At 41.6% G+C, this 22,669-nt stretch overlaps 1 protein-coding gene across 1 annotated transcript; it reads right to left on the minus strand.

Moving 5' to 3' along the window:
- Positions 1 to 2,313: 2,313 nt before the first annotated feature.
- mdy (diacylglycerol O-acyltransferase) lies at positions 2,314 to 18,788 on the minus strand. The gene is made up of 13 exons (XM_080279271.1): positions 18,684 to 18,788; positions 14,167 to 14,261; positions 10,551 to 10,679; positions 8,456 to 8,550; positions 7,788 to 7,840; positions 7,490 to 7,598; positions 6,974 to 7,108; positions 6,472 to 6,661; positions 5,603 to 5,711; positions 4,915 to 4,959; positions 4,308 to 4,486; positions 3,269 to 3,419; positions 2,314 to 2,546 (listed from the first exon to the last, which is right to left on the minus strand). The coding sequence occupies exons 1-13, from the start codon at positions 18,780 to 18,782 to the stop codon at positions 2,388 to 2,390; spliced, it is 1,548 nt and encodes a 515-aa protein (XP_080135397.1). The 5' UTR covers positions 18,783 to 18,788; the 3' UTR covers positions 2,314 to 2,387.
- Positions 18,789 to 22,669: the final 3,881 nt, after the last annotated feature.

Genomic DNA, 22,669 nt, shown 5'->3' on the forward strand with positions numbered 1-22,669 from the left:
CAGAGAAGTATCATCCCGAATTTGAATGAATACGTAGCAGAAAAACTGAACCATGTGAAACACATTCTAGGAAAGATTGGGTATTTTAATGTATTTCACCTGTTGTAAATTTGCTTCTAAATGTACTTACCTTCTCACTTACTACAGACTATTTATTCAAGTTTGGACAAAGTTTTCAAACTGGTGAGGCTAGATATACCCATCTGTCCATCCATTATCCAGTCCTTTCCCCATCAGGAGCATAGAGGTCTGGGGCTAAGCTACTCAGTCCCAATATTTAAGGTAAGGGTGACCAGTCTTGATTCCTTTCCCCCCCCCCTCCCCTCCATTACATTGTGGGAAAAAAAAAAAAAAAAAGATTTAAACCAGTCTGGGTTAGATGTAGCCTCCATTAATGATTTCAGTGCTTAAGGTCCTTCCATATTGAATAAAATCACCTGGCATCAGCAGGACTAAATATCAAAACATCAGATTGAAGGGGCTTTAGCTGCATCATTATTGCATTATTGTGATGGTATTGTACATGCTATTACAGAATGAAATTTCTGCTGACGAGAATCATAATACTGTACAGTATTGCATAGAATAAGAATAAGGCACTTGTAGGATTGTATATCAATATTCTGCACACAATAAAAAGCTTTTTTGCATTCACTCAAGGTAAAATATATCAGTCACTACTACTCTGCCATCCTAGAGAAAATATCACCCACTTTGTGCAACAGGATGAGAAAATTAACAGTCATGGTTACACTACGTACAAATTTCTCCAATCTAGCTTTATATGATAAATATATATGTGGATCATTAAATGCCTTCAGTCACCACAATATTACATATATATACAGTTAAGAATCTGGATTACTCTCTGTACAGTATATACATAAATTTTTCATACTGATAATTGAGCAATATAGCCTGTAATATCCCAGAATGCAAAGTGTAATAACTAAATACATGCTGAAGTACACTGCCTGTATAGAGTATATTTATTGCACTCTTGCTCTATGCAAAACACCCTGAAAACTAATTGCACTTCACAGACGGAGCTAATACAACAAACAATTTACATACATAAACTCTTCTAACCTTGGCTGTATTTTAGCAGATAGCCTCCTAGATGAACAGGAATTTGTACACCCACTAAAAAAATATTCAGCACCCTTGTGATGTGATACAATATGACACACTGGCCAAGGATTCTGAAATACCAGCAGTACCAAATGAACACTGCTTCACTTTTACAAATAATTTCAAAGCTCAGTCCACCCAAGGGTAACAAATATTTTTATACTGGGTGAACAAATGGAATCTGTTATCACGAGTATATTTTAAACCATTAGCAGTCACTCATGGCACTCAAAAGACTTTCTGAGGTTGTTCATTTTACTAAATCTAACTGAATCACAGTGGAGTAGATGAGTACACAGCAATTATTTCTCGTACATTAATTTTCATCATCCATCCATCATCTAACTTTAGCATCAGTCATCAAATTTCATCCATCCATCTAATGTTACCTAATATTTCATCCATCCATTTAATTTTGTCTAATAAATACTCAAGTGCAGGGACAGCTTAGGGTTATTTTAAATGTATTTTTTCTCAGCTTGTATGACTTCCCAGTAAATGCTTGTGTACATTATCTTGCTGTACACTGGTTGTTCATAAAATTACAGTTGACCTAAGTACATGCACAAAACCTGCTCATATATCAACAAAACCACAAATAAAATACATGAATAGTTATGGTAAGCTTAAAATACCCCTCTTTGGAGATAAAAAGTGATAGTGCATTCGTTTGTCATGTTAGAGAAAAACTTTGACTATGGCTTCATTGCACCACCTCCTCAGCTCTTTACCATGGTTATTACACATTTATATTTTTTGCACATTTTCTTTACATATTTATACATTTTTAATACTGGCATAGTTTGCTCAGTAACATACAAGAGGATATTAAGGAGTTATTATGCCTATTAGGCCTCCTTAATATTTTATATTTTCCGTACCGACATTTTGCATCCACACATTTTCAGTACCAATAAAGTTTGCATCCACATATGAAAGGATGTTGAGGTGTAATGAACAGAATAAATTGTCGAGGAAGAGGTGTTAAGAGCTCTCGGGGACCACTTAGAAAACAACCCATTGGCCCATATTCTGGTCGGCTAAGGAGGCTCCCTGACTCATCTCCCTTATTGAATAATTTTGCATATTACAGCTTATCATTCTCCTGCTTTTCATTCCCGTTTTTTTATCTGCCAGCACTGATTGCATAAATAACAGAAAACAAATATTAATGCATCACATATAGAAATAAACTGATAGGGGAAAAGTTTAGGAAACCTTCTTACTCTATGAGAATACGAACTTTGGACCTAAAATCAGAGGGTGCTCGGGTCAACTGTCTTCACCACATAGTCATGATAGTACACCATGATACCGAGTGGCTGACCTAGGATAAGGGAGGACCAGACTATCATGTTGCCCCAGCGTGGTCCAAACTGCCGCTGAACGAAGGTAGAAATATAAACAAGGGGGACCTGTGGGATATAGAAGAATATTAGTAAATTCTTTTAGTTAATTCTTTAATGAGACTGTACGGGTAATAGCTGAGAGACGTAAGGTTTATCACACTTCATGTCATTTCTGTCATCGTTGTTGTTGCTACCACTGCCACCCTTCTCCTTGTCATCCTCTTCCTCATCACCCTCATCCTTGTTGCCCTCGTCCCTATCCTTGCCCTCGTCCTCCTCGTCATCACCATAATTATTGCCATCATAGTCATAATCATAATTATATTATTATGATTTTTATTATTATCATTATTATTATTATTATTATTATTATTATTATTATTATTATTACAGTTATCATTATTATTATTATTATTATTATTATTATTACAATTATTATTATTATTATTATTATTATTATTATTATTGCTATTATTATTATTATCATTATTATTATAATTATTATTATCATTGAATTGGGCAACCTTAGGGTGTCTGGACTTTGCCACTCCTCACCCTGCCCTAGGGTGGGAAAGGAGGTCTGGATGATGATGATGATGATGATGATGATGATTATTTTTATTACTCCAGTATTTCTACTACTACTGCTACTGCTACTACAACTACTACTAGTACTACTACTACTACTACAACTACTGTTACTACAACAGCTACTACTATTACTATATATACTGTCACCATTATTAATATTTTCACCTATTAGCTACAACTGATGTTTTGTTCCTCACCTGTACCATCATACCCAAGAAGACCCCAATCTTGTACATGTGTAGTGGAATGGACACCAGGTACTCGTGTAGTGCAGCTGACAGGACAAACACAGCAATGGATGCACTTGTTTTACTGTACTTTCTTTTTATCATTGGTACAAACACGTGTCTGGAAGGAAGGCAGTTGTTTAATGAAGGTCAGCCACAAGACCGAGAATGTGACGGAGGGATGAGGTAAAGAGGAACATGGGAGAAGGGGATGTAAGTTGGTGAGAGGGCAATGAAATGGCAGGGGACAGGATGACATGGCGGTGATTTGTTTGTAGCCACCCCTTACAGGATTAAAGCATCCAGCTATAGATAGTTAGATGGTCACTAGGATATAACACTCATTTCTTTTTACATGAACAGGTCTCACTTGTATATGGGATATCTGTTTTTGCAAGCAGTTTTGAAGTTCCATATTCCTCCTCCTAACCCTATTTCCAACTGATGACTAGAAAATGGAATGCATAAATGTATGAGATCAGTCAATCGAGTCCAGTAAGATGGGCCAAATATCCTCTAATTTATCATTCTAGCCTTCAAAATTTATTGGCTCCACCTCACTGGTAAACATTCCACACAAATATTTACCACATATACTTACACTGATCAGTTTAAGTTCACAGTTTGTTTTATTATGGACAAAATTTCTCTCTCATATACAGTACCTCTCTGCCATATCCCTCCTCCTCATCTTGTCTCCCCCTCTCCCTCACTCACATACTCTCCTAGTCAGTTTCTCATTCTCCATTCTCTTGCCATGGCCAGATCATCTCCATTTCTTGTAAGGCTTTTCAGCACATCCACTTGTCTTATAAGAGTTGTTGGCTGCTTTCATGTACGAGTAGTTATGTATTATATTATTCTTTCATTCATACAAAAGTATTCAGCCTTTCTTAAACTGAATAATTTTATCTGGAAGTAGTAAGAATAAACTTTAAAAAAACTTGCTTGAGATGATAAATGCTTATTTGGTTGAGAAAGCATTAACTATAACAAACCCTACACGTACCTCACAGCCCACTTATGCACGGGCAGGTTCCAGAGCCTCCAGAATGTACCAACATCCTTTGAGTTCCACCAGTCCTGGTAGAAGTCACGGTCAGCAAAGTACAACAGCTCAGCCATGGTGTTGAGGAATGAGTGGAAGCACAGGTAGAACCAACTCAGCCACAGGATATGGTTTGGGATCTGAACATGAAGAATGCAAAGCATGGTAAGGAAATGTAGACTTCTTATGTTATCTGTAGTTAGGATGAGTAGAGAGGAAAGAAGAGAACTGGGGAGGAAAATGAGAGCAGAGATGAAAGGAGGAAAAAAGAATGAAGAGAGGTAGGATGAGTTGGTAGTACAGATAGAACCAACTCAGCCATAGGATATGTTCAAGGTCTGAAGAGAGGATGTGAGGGCTGATAAGAAAATGTTGTAAGAACTCTGTTATCAGTGAATAGGAGTGAAGACAAGGAGGAAGGAATGAAGGGGAAGAGAGGAGGAAGAAGGAAGGAAAAGCCAATCTGTTACCAGCATGACACTTTCAGGCAGATGGGAACAGTTCATTCAGTGTAAAATCCAGTAACAATTACCCTAACTCAAAACTTACTGCTATACACATTACTTACAGCAAGTTTAAGGAGTCGCTCAGTACACTTGATGAAATCTAAGTCCTGAAACAGAAGCAAGTGTAAATTAACAGACCATTTTAGCATTTTTAGATTCAAAAAGGATAAGCTGACAAACTAAACAATGTCATCCAGAAAAAATTATGAGCTGACCATTTCAGTATTTTTTAATAATGGAAAATGACAAATTGAACACCAAACAGTATCTTCTGAAAAAATTAAGATGGTGCAAAAGCAAAGAATTACAACAGTATTAACCCTTTCAATATGGTGATATCTTACTTTTTTTTTCCCCTACCTCCATAACTTATTAGACTTAAAGAAGAACTCTTATGTCCAAGGAATCAGTGGTTATGTCTACCACTTCCAGTACAAAGAAAAGCCTCCAAAGCTGAATAATAGTATCTAAAAAGAGGCATAATAAAAATATATCTTTATCAATAAGAGGTTAATAAAAATTATATAACTACAATAACAGGTAGAAGACATTGATAAAACTAAAACTTTAAATGATCTAAAAAATAGTAGTGATCAGACAAAATGGACACCCAAATCAATGCATCTCACAGAAAAGATGGGGTACAAAATTAGGTGCCATTAAGCAAACTCATATATAAAACTTCAATTAAAACATAAATTTATTACCATGACATGACATGAAATAGGAATCAGACTCAAATCAACTCACAGAGAATGCCTGGAAGGAATTTTTAACACTGGGTATGATCCACTGTTGAAACATTGCCAGGATTATGTTGGTTATTACGATCACCTCCAACATACGACGCAACAAGAACCTGGGATGAAAAATAAAGAGAGAGTCTAGGTTGGGTTGATGTATACAGTATAATGATGATGATGATTATGACTGTTTCAGCAAATGGTGGAGGTGGTGGTGGTGTGACAGTGATAGCACTGATGGTGTTGATAAATGGTGGCAGTGACTGTTGATTGTAGTGAAGATGGTGATGGTGGTGGTGATTGGTGATTGTAGTGATGGTGGTGATAGTGGTGGTTATGATGATAACAGTGGTGGTTATGGTAATAATTATGACATTGGTGATGATGATGATGATTAAAAAAAACATCCTTAATAGCCAGAGTGCAGAAAGGCCCATAGCAAGGCCTTTCGATCATTTTAGATGTAAGGAATCACATTATGTTCCTGTCAGCATTTAGATGACACAGAAATATCTGACCCTTTCTTCTCTTCAACTGTGGCTGGAGTAAGCGACCCTAGACTTCAATCAGATATACCACCAAGACACCAGACACAACAAACTCCGTGCCTAAACTGATTAAGCAAACAAATGAAATCCCATCCAGTAAAGCCTAACCCCTTCTGTTACCAGACACCTGAATCATGTAACGGGTGGCCACAGATGAAATACCTCCATGTCACCCTGTTCTCTGTCATCAGATTGTCCTTTCTCCAGCTTACACCCTGCTTCATATACCTCTCCACCCCATCCCTTCATATCATCCTTAGTCTCCTTCTTCCCTAGCTAGTTATTATTAATTTTAATTTTTCTTTCCACTGTAAATAACACCACCAACCACTTCCTTATTCGCTGGCTCCTGGGGAAGTTGAGTTCATAGCAGAGTGTTGGCGCCGCCAGGAAATAATATAGATCACGCAGGCTGAGGTTATCCGGGTACGGCTTTAGGTCTTTGGTGACAGTGGCAGCGGCAGCTGCTGAGTCTGTTTCATCTGACATCATCTCTGTAATTGAGGAGAAAGTTTTATCTCAGTTGTCTCATTTTGTGATAATACATCATTATTGTCATTACTGTTCTTGCTCACATTTTCATCATCACTGTCATTATCATCATCATCATCATTAGCATCATCAGCATCATCTAGACCACTTTTCCCACATAAGGATGTACAGTAGTAAAGAAGGTTCCAGAAAGCAAGAAAAAACATGATAGAATGAGACCTAGCAAAAGTCTTCCCAAATAACAAAAAGATAATCAAGAACTACTGCACTGCTGTTGACTGCCTAACACCACAGCCACTCTAAAACCCAAGACTCACCATTAATCTCTTGGTTGTTGCGTAATGTGAAGCTTCTGTGTCTGGAGAGTTTTTTCCGCCATGATTTCTGTGAGCGGCACCAGTGGTTGACTTGTGCATAGGACCACAGCTTGAGGAATAGTACCGTGTACACCACACATACAACTGTGCGTCCAACTGTATGACAAGGGAGGAATCATGTATTGAAACCATGAAATCAGTAAATATCATTCTCATATTACAGGTAGTCTTCAAGATAAATTAAGGATACATCTGTATATACTGTACATAAAACAGAAACCCCTGTTCTGTAATGTCGGTCTATCTATCTATAGCCAGACACTTTAATCACATAAGGAGTGGTCACAAACAAATCACCTTCATGCCACCCTATCCCCTGCCATTTTGCTGCTCCCCCACCCCCTAACTTACACCCCCTTCTCATATACATCTCAGCTGTACTGTAATGATGTGAACATCCAGACTGTTTAATAACATACTAGTAAATTGCACTACTGTGCTTAAGTTTCCATGAAGCGATAGGCACAGTATACTTACGAAGGCTAAACATGGATGTCCACAAGCCTAATACGAAGATAGGGATGAAGAGGATGAGTGAGAGGTGCGCTACATGGATGTATACCTCTGAGTTGCCCTTTATCCGGTCCTGGGGGAGAGGGTGAAGCAATTAGTGGACAGTAGGTAGGGAAAAAAGGTCAGGATGGTGATGGTGGTGGGGAAAATAGATCAGGATGGTGGTGTTTGTGGTTCATAATACATTATTAACTATTGACACTGTGGTAGGTAATGCATCTTACAAATACAGTAAAGTACATGAACACATAAATGTTCTTACCCTGGCTAGTTGCAGCTCTAGGTAGTATGCAAACAGGATGTGCAGATTGGCAGCTGTTTAAAAAAAATTATCATTAATCCTAGGCTAAGACATTACAGTGCATGACACACATCAAAACATGCAATGCTATAAAAAGAAAAACTGGACATACTGTACGCATAAGTTATATATGGTGGTTAATTACGAAACAATATAAATTTTTAAATTAAGCTACAAGCAGCCTCACTTAAAAGTCTAGGATGTGTGCAGGCAAAATGTTAGTTTATGTGATACATGTTGAAGTAACATGATTCTGATTCATGCTTAAAGCTTTTAAGAACAAACAAAATTAATGTCCAACACCTGTGCAGCTGCATAATCAGTCATGAGCAGCTATAAGTGAAACAAGAGAGCCTTATTCATCAGTAGCTTAATAATGAAGCTGCTTAACATTAAATAAGGAAAATATAGTACAGTATGCACAATAAATTTAAGTTCACTGAAAAGCAATTTTAAAATAATATGCTACTAAAACTGGGAGAAAACTTGAAAAAAATAAAATAAAAAGAACACTGGGAGAGAACTAACAAGAAAATAAAACTCCACATATCACAAAAAAAAAAAAAAAAAAAAAATTCATTACACTGATCCTGCATTTCTATGTAACAGGGAAAGCATGCAAGACACACCTAGGAGGAAGAGTGGGGTGTGGAAATAAAAGTCGTTCTCATGCTCTGTCTTCACCCACATCAGCCATGACAAGGGGTTTATTCGCACACCATATCTGAGCAAGGTAAGATTATTATTATTATTATTATTATTATCATCATTATTATTATTAGTATTGTTATTATTATTTATAATTACTGTTCACACACTGCATCTGTGCAAGGTAAGATTATTATTGTTATTATTACTCTTACTGTCATTTTTATTATTACTGGTGTTTGTTGTTTTTGTTGCTCTTGTGGTCCCAGGTTCACTTGAATGTGAACCCAATAAACTGCAGGCTGTTTCCTTCTTCCTGCAGTCCACTGTTCTCCTCTTGGGGATAGGGAGGGAGTTGAGGCCTTAATGGTACCACCATTTGAGGGCATCCCCCACTAGCACCAAAAATATAATGATCAGACATAGACCAAGAACAAGTGCCCCAAAAAAACTTAATGTAAAAAATTCAGGAGATCCATTTAAGACGAGTGTGCATGATAGAGAATTAGCAGGGCTGTGAGTGACTTTAAAGTAACAATAAAAACACTCACCATAACACTAGCATATTATGTCTGATACCCCCAGAGATATTTACATGAGATTTCAGGAGGTTTGCTTAAGATGTGGAAAATGTTTGTATGATATGACTGTACAGGGAGAATCGATGTGAGCATGGCTCTGAAAAAAAGTGCATGTAAGTTTAAAGCAAAGATAAATTACACTTATTTAATAATGTTCTTGAGTAATGTGATTCCCCTTGAGATTCATGAGAGATGTGTGTGTCGATATGATCGTAAAGGGAGAATAGAAATGAACAGGATTATGCAAGGATGGATGTAAGAGTTTGGAGTAAGGAGAAATTACACTTAACTGATGTTCTTGAGCAATAGCCTGGTGCCCCACGAGAAATTCCTGTTACATAGTTTGATGTACAGGAAGAAGATATACAAAAAGGGCTGTGAAAAGGGATGATGTGTGCCTGAATTAACGATAAGCAGGACTTACTTGATAACGTTCTCAAGAATAGCGTGATGCCCCCCGAAAGATCCATGTATAGGGAGAATAAATAAGAATAGGCTGTGACAATTATGCATGTGTAGTGCATCCTTGCATGAAGGGCCTGGTGGGGCTAGTTTTTTGTTTTAGTTTTGGAAGGCTCCAACTTGCTTGCATGTGTCGGCCTTGGTCACCTAATGACAGCCCTTCATGCTGCTCGATCTCTGGCAGCTTCCCTCATTAGTCCTTTATCCCTGAGGTCACACTCAGTGACCTTGTCCCAGGTCTTTTCCTTCCCTATTTAGTCCCTTATCCCTGAGGTTACACTCAGTGACCTCATCCCAAGTCTTTTTCAGTCTCCCACTTGCTACCCTACCCCTAACATTAACACTTCTCACATTCTGCACCCAATTATCATCCTCCATCCTCTTCACGTGTGTGGAGAGTTGAGAAAAAGTGAAAAGAAAAAGTGACGAGTTGAGAGAAAGGATGGGACTGGAGTGCATTGGTGTTGTGATGAAGAGGGGCAGATTGAGGTGGTTTGAGCATGTGGAGAGGATGGAGGATGACAGGTGTGGAAAGTGAGAAGTGTGAATGCTAGGGGTAGGGTTGCTAGAGGCAGACCAAAAGAGACCTGGGATGGGTCCATAGAGTGAGACCGCTTGGATAAGGGACTGAATGGGGAGGCTGCCAGAGATTGAGCAGCGGAGAGAGCTGCCATTAGGTGGCCAATGCCGATGCATACAAGGATATTGGAGCCTTCATAAACAATACAAAATAAAACGAGCCTAAAGTAACGATAAATGGGAGTTGATAACATTCTCGAGGAAGAACCTGATGTCCCAAGAGATTAATATAAGTTCATATACAGGAAGAATAAATATGAACAGGACTGTGAAATAGGATGATGGGAGTCTGAATTAATAATAAACAGGAGGGATGGAGTAGAGAGGTATGTGAGAGGGGGTGCAAGCTGGGGGAGAGCAGCAAAATGGCAGGGAACAGGGCAACATGGAGGCAGTTTGTGGCCACCCCTTACAGGATTAAGGCATCTGGCAAAGAAAAGATAGATAGACTTACTTGATAACATTCTCAAGGAATAGCCTGGTGCCCCCCAAGAGCAGCATCAAACCGCCCCAGTTAACGACCCCCTCATAGCGGTCAAACCCAGATGACCACGACAGCAATGAGTCACGCGGCTTGTGGATTCTGCAAGGGAAGGAGGGATATTTAGTGATTTTTCTCATTTACATCACTGTTGTCATCAGCGTCATAAATCAGCCTCACTAGACTCATCACTGTAGTCAGCCGTCATTGTCATCATTTTTGTCATCAGTGTAACTCATTGCCAGGGAAGAACAGAGGTTAACCATCATCATCATCATCATCAGTCATTGTTATCCTGGAAGGGAGAGGATGGAAATCGTCATCATCATCATCATCATCATCATCAGTCATTGTTATCCTGGAAAGGAGAGGATGGAAATCGTCATCATCATCATCATCATCAGTCATTGTTATCCTGGAAAGGAGAGGATGGAAATCGTCATCATCATCATCATCATCATCATCATCAGTTAGGATCACGGTCATATACTGTGCTCTTAGGTTTGCATTTTTTTTTTTTTTTACCCCTTCAGCCTCACGAAAACCGTGTGTGTGTGTGTGTGTGTGTGTGTGTGTGTGTGTGTGTGTGTGTGTGTGTGTGTGTGTGTGTGTGTGTGTGTGTGTGTGTGTGTGTGTGTGTGTGTGTGTTTAATCATTTGGCCCAACAAGAGGACTGAATTTTGATTTTTTCCTCTCTTCAGCCCAATGAGGAGAGAGAGAGAGAGAGAGAGAAACCCTACGACATGAAGGGTGAAGGAACACATGATCTCAGAGACACAGACACAGGCAGACCAGACAGACAGGCACACAGACATACGAGGATAGACAGATTAACAGAGAGAGAGAGAGAGAGAGAGGCAGGTAGATAGACAAAACGACTGTCAGTTGAGAGAGAGAGAGACAGAGACAGACAGACAGACGGAGAAGCATATAATAAGTCTAACATAAATCAAGGCAGCTAGACAGAAGAGCAACTGACAGACGAACATACAAATAATGATAATTTTTAGTCGTTAAAATGGGAGAAATGGAATTCCCCCGAGCTAAGCCCTGTATTGGACTATATAGCCCCGCTAGGGTTACAGGAGGGAGCTACCCCTCCCGGCACGGCAGCCCGGGCGAGGCTCAAACTTGCAATCCCCCGATCACAAGTCCAGCGCGCTACCACTGTGCTACCGCGCCCCCCTTTTAGTCGTTAAGAGGTTAATAAAGGCAGTATCTAGCACCTCCAGTTTAAAAAGTCTCTCTCCAGCGAAATATGTGTAGGCAAGAAGAATAAAAGAATAAGTCGCCAGTGTGAGGGCGTTAAGTTGAATCAGAACGTGAAATCCTCAGGGACACATTGATGAACGTGACAGTCATCGTGTGTGTGTGTGTGTGTGTGTGTGTGTGTGTGTGTGTGTGTGTGTGTGTGTTGTGTGTGTGTGTGTGTGTGTGTGTGTGTGTGTTTGTGTGTGTGTGTTCTTACCTAATTGTATCATGACAGGAATGAGTCAGGCTCGTACCGTCCCTTGTATTAAACCATTTTTAACATACATATCCTTAAATTTATGAATTGTTTTGGCACACTGTCTTTCATTCGTGTGTGTGTGTGTGTGTGTGTGTGTGTGTGTGTGTGTGTGCGTGCGTGCGTGTGCGCGCTTTTGCAGTGAGAGTTACTAGAAGTGAAGGTGAAGGTTATGGAGCAATCTTGAGACAATCACACTAGAGCACATTACTTTTGAAGACCGTGTGTGTGTGTGTGTGTGTGTGTGTGGTATGCGTGCGTGCGTGCTTGCTTGCGTGTGTGTGTGTGTGTGTGTGTGTGTGTGTGTGTGTGTGTGTGTGTGCGTGTGTTAGGTAGGGAGAGGTCTGAGGGACGTTTTTATTAGCAGGCAGCTCCACCGCCTGGTCACAGTGATGTCAGCACGTGAAGGCGGTCGTCCGCAACATCCAGCAGAGCGGAAATGACGTAATGAAGTTCCCAAAATACAGAAGGACATTTTTGTAACAGTAATGAGTATATGTAACAACGGGACAAAGGATGTGTGGTGTGTGGGATTTTGTATTAAGTATGGGAGTGAGGAGGGTTGGACAGAAGGTAAAGACGGTGACACAGAAGACATTGGTTGTGGTCAGGATGGTAGGACAGAAGGCACAGACTAACACAGAAGACGGTAGTGGTAGATTAGAAGGGTAGAACTGTATGTAATCTACCTTTTCAGTCTAACGATTCACCATTTTTTTTTCACCTGCCACCAGGCCCAAAACAATCACACTACAGGGAAAATGTAAGTGAAAATAGAAGTAGATGTGGTGGTTTGATCTTGCCGTGAGCACAGTAAGTAGACCACGTTATCTTATCAATGTTTTCGTTGATAAGCCTCTCTGATAAGAAATTCGAAGGTTATTTGGGTACATATTTACTGCCTCCATTATCCATTACGACTGCAGTGTTTTAAACCATTCATTAAGCGATTTAGTATAGTATTGTTAAGAGGGAGAGAGGTGTGTGTGGGGGGCTTGTGTGTGGGGAGGTTTGTGTGTGTGGGGAGGGTGGCTAGTGTGAGTGTGGGGGGTTTTGTCTGTGTGTGTGTGTGTGTGTGTGTGTGTGTAGGGGATGTAGGGAGGTTTGTGAGAGTGTTGGGTAGGTTGTGTGTGTGTGTGTGTGTGTGTGTGTGTGTGTGTGTGTGTGTGTGTAGGGGATGTGGGGAGGTTTGTGAGAGTGTTGGGTAGGTTGTGTGTGTGTGTGTGTGTGTGTGTGTGTGTGTGTGTGTGTGTGTCATCAAACAAGATGCTGTTACCAAGAAATATTAGGTGACATTGACCCACTGCATTTGACAGGATTCCTAACATCACACGCAACGCACGCACACACACTAATACACACAACGTCTAACTCTTTTGCGAGAGAGAGAGAGAGAGAGAGAGAGAGAGAGAGAGAGAGAGAAAGAGAGACAGACAGACAGACCATGAGTGGAAAAGCGGACATTTTATCACTGAAGGACTGTTTCTCTAATCGCCTGAGAGAGAGAGAGAGAGAGAGAGAGAGAGAGAGAGAGAGAGAGAGAGAGAGAGCAGGTTTATCAGTGAGTGGGTATGTTGCTCTCGCCGTCTGGATTAGGGTACAACCTGATATCACTAAATTTATACAGAATTACCTGTGCAAACACGTTATGTATACTTTTCAAACATTTCACGTATGCTTACACCACTGATATATACTGTGTGTGTGTGTGTGTGTGTGTGTGTGTGTGTGTGTGTGTGTTTTCGTATCTTAATGGTGACAGGATAAATTTTGTGCATATATGTATGAGTCGTTTAGTGTACACGTGTGGACTTCAGGAACATAGGATTCGTGTGTGTGTGTGTGTGTGTGTGTGTGTGTGTGTGTGTGTGTGTGTGTGTGTGTGTGTGTGTGTGTGTGTGTGTGAAGCCATATTGTGAGTTAGCTCTTGCAAACTCACTGACTCCTTCCTGCATGAACCTCACTTTCTGTACTTTATCCCTTTACGTTTGCAGATCATGTAAGTATTACCCACATTTTAAAACACACACACACACACACACACACACACAGAGGAATAATTCAATGCAAAACATAACTCACGGTCTGTCGGGCTGTGACTCTCTCGCCTTCCTCTCCACCTCTGACACCCATTCTGCTCGAGTGACTGATTTGGTCCTCCTCAACTGGCGAACGTTCTGGAAGGGAAGTAAAGGGGTCTGGAAATAAGGAAAATAATGCAGTAATAATGATAGTAGTAAAGTGGTATGTATACTGTCATCATCATCATCATAATCGTCATCGGCATCATCATCGTCGTCATTATCATCGTCGTCTTCGTCCTCAACTTCCCCCCCCCCTCTCTCTCTAAAAATTAGCCCTTGAACAGCTTAAATTACCCTTACAAAAACTCGAACTATAAAAAGAAGGAGTAAAAAGAAGGAGTAAGAAACAGGAAAAAAGAAAATATCGTGGGACGCCCAGTATATTCAAACCCATTTCAAAATCGCACCAGCAACTGATCAACGAATTCCAACGTAAAAATTTTCTTTCAAATCTGCACCCTGCCAGTCATGCCATTTGAAATCAGGGAGGCGGGAGGCGTGACGGAACGACAGATCAGCGACTTAAGACATTTTAAATAAGCAAAATATCCGGAGGTTTGATCCCTGGCACAGTTTATTAATGGGAATGTTGATGGTGATGGTGGTGGTGGTGGTGATGATGATGATGATGATGATGATGATGATGATGATGATGATGGAGTCTGAAAATAAAGGTTAGGATGGGGTAGGGTACGGTAGAGTAGGGTAGGGTAGGGTAGGTATGAGTTAGGGTAGATTAGGTTAGTTAGTTAAGCTCGATTTTGTAAAAGTGCCATTAGATTAGTCTGATAGATTTTTAAAGTTAGGTTTGACTTGGTTTCTGTGGTGATTTGTTTGACTAGATTTTGTGTGTGTGTGTGTGTGTGTGTGTGTGTGTGTGTGGGTGGGTGGGTGGGTGTTGGTATTAGTGAGGGATTGGTCTCTCTCTCTCTCTCTCTCTCTCTCTCTCTCTCTCTTTCTCTCAAACAGGGGTGTGTCTACGAACTTTCGATTATGACTATACGTATGCACTTCGTTTATAGAGTACATAATATCCAATAGCATTTCTTCGTGACTAGCACCAGATTTTAGTGGTTAATTTCATGCTATATCTCGGCTTTCATGAGGGAGAGATGGCAGTTTTAGGCCGATTAGAGAGAGAGAGAGAGAGAGAGAGAGAGAGAGCGCTTATCTCCGCCAATTAAGCACCAACAGCAGCATCCTGTTATGAGATAGGAACGAGTCTCCTTGGTTACTAGTCAGATCAACCCCCTCCAGTCTGACAACTTTGGGCCATCAGTTGACCTATTACACACACACACACACACACACACACACACACACACACACACACACACACACACACACACACACACAATCACCACCTCCTATCATAGGCTACCCAGGCCACTGCAGTTCTGATGCTGCGTTTGATGGGTCACGGTCGTTTGATTCAGTCACTTAGCTCTCTCTCTCTCTCTCTCTCTCTCTCTCTCTCTCCTTAACCCCTTGTCATTGCAAATTTCGATCCAACATGCTTGCTTCGAGAGAGAGAGAGAGAGAGAGAGAGAGAGAGAGAAGGGGGGGGCTACCAGTTTAACACAGACAAGCAAGTTATGACGGGGGGTGGGGGAGGACAGGGATGGGGGAGGAGGGGGAGGGGGAGGAGGTGTAGGTGTATTCTACTTTCACCTTCATTTAAATACAAAATTATTAGTCTTTTTTCTGTTTATATAATAATTTACTTATAGATCATACTATAAAGAAGGAAGAAAGGAGGGAAGGAAGTTAGGAAGGAAGGAGGGAAGTTAGGAAGGAAGGAGGGAAGGATTACAAACAAGGACAGAGAGAGAGAGAGAGAGAGAGAGAGGGAGGGAGGGAGAGGGAGATCCAGCACAAATCAAACGCAGACCCTAATTTCCTGTCACCAGCAACGGAGAGCCGGGGTGACTGAGTGGTAGCGTGTTCGTCTGGTGAGCCGCGTGTGCCGTACAGTGAGAGAAATAAGTATCTTCCCAATTCCGTCCGAAGATATTGTACTGCTGGCGAAATACAGTGAAAAACCCATCCCTTCTATAGTCTGACAAATCTAAACATAGGGTTTGGGTGGAGTCACCCCCTCCCTACACTATTGCCATGTTTCCTAACCCTACGATGTATAACGCCTGTGGTTTGTGTAGTAGGAATGATACATAAACATAACTCATACTAATATAACTGTAATGAAAGTGCTGACATGTATCAAGGAAGAATAAAACTATTCTGCATACTATATTATACGATAATAGAGAAACGTGGCATAAAAATTTGGCAGTTTGCTCTAAAAATATTCTAATTATTATTTACTTCCCCAACACTTCTAACATTGCTAATTAATTTAGCAAGTATAATTGCAAGAAAATTTGAAGGGATAAAAGTGGGAAGAGGCGATCCTTTCATAATTAAAATAAATATATCAAACAGCTCTGGGGTGGCAGCACTCACGCGACACGTGTTTGTGTGTACGCTATGGGAGGTCACCAACCCCCTACAGGATTTAGGCCTATTGGGGAACCCTCTATAAAAAAAACGCGCCGTGACTTTTACCTTAAGGTGCGGAAATAAAGTCAAAATTATAATCCATACATAATAATGGAAGTAAAAAACCATGGATGACACATAACAAAATCTAGCGAGAGAGAGAGAGAGAGAGAGAGAGAGAGAAATAATAATAATAATAATAATAATAATAATAATAAAACTTTATTTCCACTAAACAGTGGGTATTCTTATACATTATATAGTAGTATAGCATACAGTATGAAAGTTCTATACACAATATAATACAAGTTGATACATATGGTGGAGAATAGTGACAGAGAGGTAAATGGTTTAAAAGGTGTGGGGACACTTAGGTTAAAAATAGATCAATTAAGGGATTTAGGAACGAAGGCAGTGGGAAGGATTAAGACAGATGGGATAGTAAGATTAGGGAGTTTGAGCAATAGGGTAGAATGTATGCTCTCAATAAAAGTATAGCAATTATCAACGGCTAATTATTATACAGGTGTTGATGGTGGGGGTCTATATTTATAGGAGGTGTTGGTGGTGGAGGTATAGCGGGTGTTGTTGATGGGGGTGTTGTTGGGGGTAGGGGTATAGGGGGTGTTGGTGGCAGGGGTATAGGGGGTATTAGAAAAACGGAGATCACAAGAGGGAAACAGTGTCAAGGTCATCGCTGATGGAGAGGTCTGCTCGGAAACGTGGCAACAGTGCAGGGAGGGGGTGACTCCACCAAAACCCTACGTTTAGATTTGTCAGACTTTAGTGTTAATTTCAAATGGGCCGATTTTCCCGCTATGTATTCGTCTGAATTTGGGAAGATACTTATTTTTCTATACATATATTTAACCCTTTCTGTCTATTTCTATCTATCTATAGTCAGACGCCTTAATCCCATAAGGGGTAGCCACAAACAAATCGCCTCCATGTCGCTAAGTCCCCTACCATTTCCCTGCCCACCCCCCAGCTCACACCCCTTCTCTATTGAACCTTTCACTGCGAGTATTTCAACCAGATCACCTACTCTAAGTCCCCTCCCACCTCCCTATATCCACCCATCAGAAGTATGCCTAAAGACAGCTGACTGAGCGCAGAGTTAAGGCAGGTAGGCTTAGAGCAGGACAGGAGCCAGCCTCTTCACCCACCCAGCACAGAGTTGGGTTGGTGGAAGCACAGATGACGCGTTCTTATGGAACAGGCACCGCACAGCACATGTTACACTAAGACGCAGACTACATATCACATTATTGAGAACTGCACAGCACACGCCACTCTAGTACACAGCCCACCAAGACCCATACAACATAATCATATAATGGAACACTGCACAGCACACGCCACACGAAGTCGCAGACACAGCATCAGCGGTGTCAGGAACGTGTGGGACAACAACATAGGGTCGTTCAGTTGCTTTCCTGCGGTCGACGCGTCTGCTTGGCCAGGCATGGGGGGTTAAGCAACAACAACAACAGCAGCTAGGATTGCTACACTAGGTTATTGTATTCAGCCTAACACAAATAAAAGAGAAACTGAGTAGAAGAGCATGTGAGTGGCGTGGAGGGGGGAAAAAGGAAGGGGAGACCGAGGATGAGCTGGAGGGATGGGGTGGAAAGGTATATGATGCTGAGGAAGGGCAGTGTGATGGCTTGGACAGAAGACCTCAGATTTCGTTTCGTTCATGCTATCCCCTGACGATTCTATTCACCTGATAGAGTTTCCTGAAATGAAGAGGTTGGATACAGCTCTCTGCGTAATCCTTATCACTGCTATCAGCCGTTCGGAAAAGAAATGTCTGGAGGTCAAGCGTACATTGAAAAACACGCCATTGAAGCGAAGGAGTCAAGGTTAAATGAAAATTAGTCGTACCTTTGCCTCATGTACCTGTCTCATGTTCCCCTCTCACCTTGCTTGACCGAACACTATGCCAAAGTCCAAACACACGCTCACGTCCGCCTGATTCACCTTTCCCTTGATGTACTACACTTTCTTCCTTACCCTGGATTCGTCGGCTTGTGCGTTAATGCCGCTTTTGGCGACGTGTATGCCATTTTCCGACGATTTCGCCTCATCGCCGCTGGAGCCACCGATCGACATCCTCCCCCTCTGAATCCAGCTTCTACACTGATAGCCTGAGGGACTCGGAGAAGGTCATGTGTGAAGCTGCCATCTCAGTATTTTCTACTTTCCTTTACTTTTCCTATCTATATAAACCAATTTCACGGGTTGTTTTGTATCCGTATTAACTTTTTATATTTTTGTGTACATGTTTATTTCAGTTGCTTTGGTAATTTGATGCAGTAGAAGGGAAATATTTGAACTTTTGGAATTGATAACCGGCACTGATATCTCTGTTGCTTTGAAAGATTGTTGACGATCTGTTAAGTGGTAAGGCGGTGTTGAAAGTGCAAGGCCTGAGAGTATTACGATAAGGAGATAAGAGAAAGACGCTGCTGTAACCGAATACCCAGTTACACCTGTGAGATCTTGAAATTTAAATTGATTCACAGGCTGGCGAGATTGATTCACTGTCCGAACAAAGAAGAAGAAGGTGAGAGAGAGAGAGAGAGAGAGAGAGAGAGAGAGAGAAGGGGGGGGTGCGAGTGGCGGGAACGGAGCAGGAGCTTATCCGTATCTCAACTAACTGATAGGCTGTCCAGGCAAGAAATGCGATAAAAACTGATAAAGGCGATTACACAGATGAATTACGGTTACTAAGACGGTGTGTGTGTGTGTGTGTGTGTGTGTGTGTGTGTGACCGGAAGCTATGAGCCCAGATAAACCTTTCCCGTGTTGTCGGGTGACTACTGGGGTGAGGAAGCCCACTAACACCTTTTCCTAAGCCATTTATTTTGTTTATTTAACCGTACTGTCCTCTTCTGTGTCATATACTGTAATCCTTCCAGTATCGCCATACTCTGCATGAAGAACGGAAGTGAAGCTTGAACGTTGTTGGAAGGACAGAAGTCAAGAGTGAGAGCAGTGGAAATGAGTTATTTAAGAGGAGCCTGTGGAGTCACATGGAGAGACAGGCTGACGAATGAGGATATAAAGGAGCGTTGTGGTGTTGATGTGGATGTGATAGGAAGCGTTATGAGGAACACACTGAGGTGGTTTGGCCATGTGGAGAGGATGGAGGGTGAAAGACTGACGAAGAGAGTGTACTGTATGTGAGTGAGGTGGAGGGAGGAAGAGGGAGAGGGAGGCCGAGGATGAGATGGAGGGATGGGGTGGAGAGGTATATGAGAGAGGGGGATGTGAGTTGGGAGTAGGGCAGTGAAATGGTGGGGGACAGGGCGACTTGGAGGCGATTTGTTTGTGGCCACCCCAAACGGGATTGAGGCGTCTGGCAATAGATAGATAGATAGATAGAAGAACATACAGAAGTACGAGTATATTAAACACCCATATCCAAAAATAAATCGATAAGGAAGTGTGTTTTGATCGGGCAAGGAGACCCCCTAACACCTGTTCCTTAGCGATTTATTTTTGGTTATGGATGATTAATATCCTTTTGCACTGTACGTTGTGTATGCACAGTATGGCGATGTTTGAAGGATTTATATAACAGAATAGGACAGTAAGGTGTATTAAGTAAAATAATTCGCACAGGAAAAGGTGACAAGGAGCTTCTTTACCTGGCGAGAGTACGAGTTGGAGAGGGGTGGTGATGGTGATGATGATGATGATGATGATAACTAGCTGCCCCCAAACTACTTTCCTGTTACTACTATCCATATCAGGCATAAAACAGATTGAGAGAGAGGGAGAGAGAGAGAGAGAGAGACAGACAGACAGACAGACAGACAGACAGGCAGACAGAAAGGAACCGGAATCATCCTTGGTGGAATAATAATAATAATAATAATAATAATAAGAGAGAGAGAGAGAGAGAGAGTTCAGTTTTGAGAGGAAGTGACAGCAATAGAGCCATCTGAGTGAAAAGGAGAGAGGAAGTGGAAATATTTTTTTTTATTAATGGAGAAAAAGAAAACTAAGAACAAGAACAAGAAGAAAAGACGTAGATGATGATGATGATGATGATGAGGAGGAGGATGTTGATGAGGATGATGATGATGAGGATGAGGTTGATGATGATGGTGATGAGGAGGAGGAGGATGCATTTTAGTACAGTTGAAGGATCGAAAAATCATGAATTGAGTTATTTAAGAGGAGCCTGTGGAGTCACGTGGAGAGACAGGCTGACGAATGAGGATATAAAGGAGCGTTGTGGTGTTGATGTGGATGTGATAGGAAGCGCTATGAGGAACACACTGAGGTGGTTTGGCCATGTGGAGAGGATGGAGGGTGAAAGACTGACGAAGAGAGTGTATGTGAGTGAGGTGGAGGGGGGAAGAGGGAGGGGAAGGCCGAGGATGAGATGGAGGGATGGGGTGGAGAGGTATATGAGAGAGGGGGGTGTGAGTTGGGAGCAGGGCAGTGAAATGGCGGGGGACAGGGCGACTTGGAGGCGTTTTGTTTGTGGCCACCCCAAACGGGATTGAGGCGTCTGGCAATAGATAGATTATAGATTTTGAAGGAAATTATGGAGAATAAGTGCACAAGTGTTTATTACAAGTCCTCACAGGTGTACAAGCAACACCTGTAACCTGCTAATATGTACACATCGTCACACACACACACACACACACACACACACACACACACACACACACACACACAGGTCAACCTCCAGCCTTGCCCTGTGACCTTGAGTTTTGACCTGTTCTCAAAAATAAAAAATAAAAATAACAAGTTTCGTTATGGGCTACCCTTCATCCCTTCCGTTAAGTATGGTTAAAATCCGATAAAAGCTTAATGTCCAGAACTATTCTCACAGGAGGAATACCCATGGGAATAGTTCCTGTCTATCTGTCTATCGCCAGTTGCCCTAGCAGTAGTAGTAGTTGTTCCCTAGGCAGTCTGGCCGAGCCCTGGGCGGAGACCGGGCTTACCCACAGAGCTCTCAAGGAATGAATGTTGTGTTGTTGGCGTAGGTGATTGTGTGCATAGTGCAGTCTTCCATAATGTGCTTAATAGTATGGGGTGCTGTGTTGCATCCTGGACAGGCATCAGCGACGGAATCATCCAGCCTCTTCTGATACGGTAACTTAAGAGGGTTGGATGATGCCTACATCTCAGCCTGGCCAGATGGACGCTGTCCTCACGAGGAAGATAGGATTCAGAAGGGTGGATATCAGGAGGCCTTGATTGCAGCTGTGTGTTGGCTTTCAGTGACTGAATGGAGCGGCGAGTGATTTGAGTATGGATATGCTTCTGGAAGCTGGTATGAGGCGGGCGAGGGTGGAGAGATGACAGTATTTGTGTATGATATCGTGTGCTGCGTGTTGTTTTGATGTTCCTTGGTGTATGTGGATGTGCTGCCATGTAGTGTAGTGGATGTTGTGGCTTTGTGGAGGCTGAAGCGAGAATGTGGGTGCCTCTCATGTCAGGTGATCCTTGACTTTGAGGACTTTTGTTTCTTGATGTAGATGGTCTGTGGGTGTAGTAGCTGTGTAGCCTGTGATTATCTTTAGGGCCTTGTTCTTATGGTCTGTAGACTGTTGTAGTGTTTTAGTGAGGTTAGGAGCTCAAGCAGGGTTTGCATAATTTATCACTGAACGTATATATTGTTTGTATACTGTGGTGGTGGTTTCTTTGTTGTGTCCAAATGTTGTATGGGCAAGTGACCTCAAGGCATTGAGTTTTGGTGTTATTTTATTTTTAATGTTTGTGATGTGTTGTTTAAATGACACTGATGTATGTTACACCAAGGAGTGTGTGTGTGTGTGTGTGTGTGTGTGTGTGTGTGTGTGTGTGTGTGTGTGTGTGGTAGGGGTGTTGTTTATGGTGATGTGTGGAATGTGACTGTGTTCTGCTGTCCAGTTTGTGAGCAGGGTCACTGTAGATTTGGCTGGGTTTATTTTGAGCTTGTTTGTGTTGAACCATTCGTGTAGTGTGTTGATGTAAGGTTGGAGGATGTG

This window comes from Coenobita brevimanus, chromosome 77 (assembly GCF_032717465.1).
Source record: "Coenobita brevimanus isolate Jiangsu-jjx chromosome 77, ASM3271746v2, whole genome shotgun sequence".
In the NCBI taxonomy this organism is placed as follows: Eukaryota; Metazoa; Arthropoda; class Malacostraca; order Decapoda; family Coenobitidae; genus Coenobita; species Coenobita brevimanus.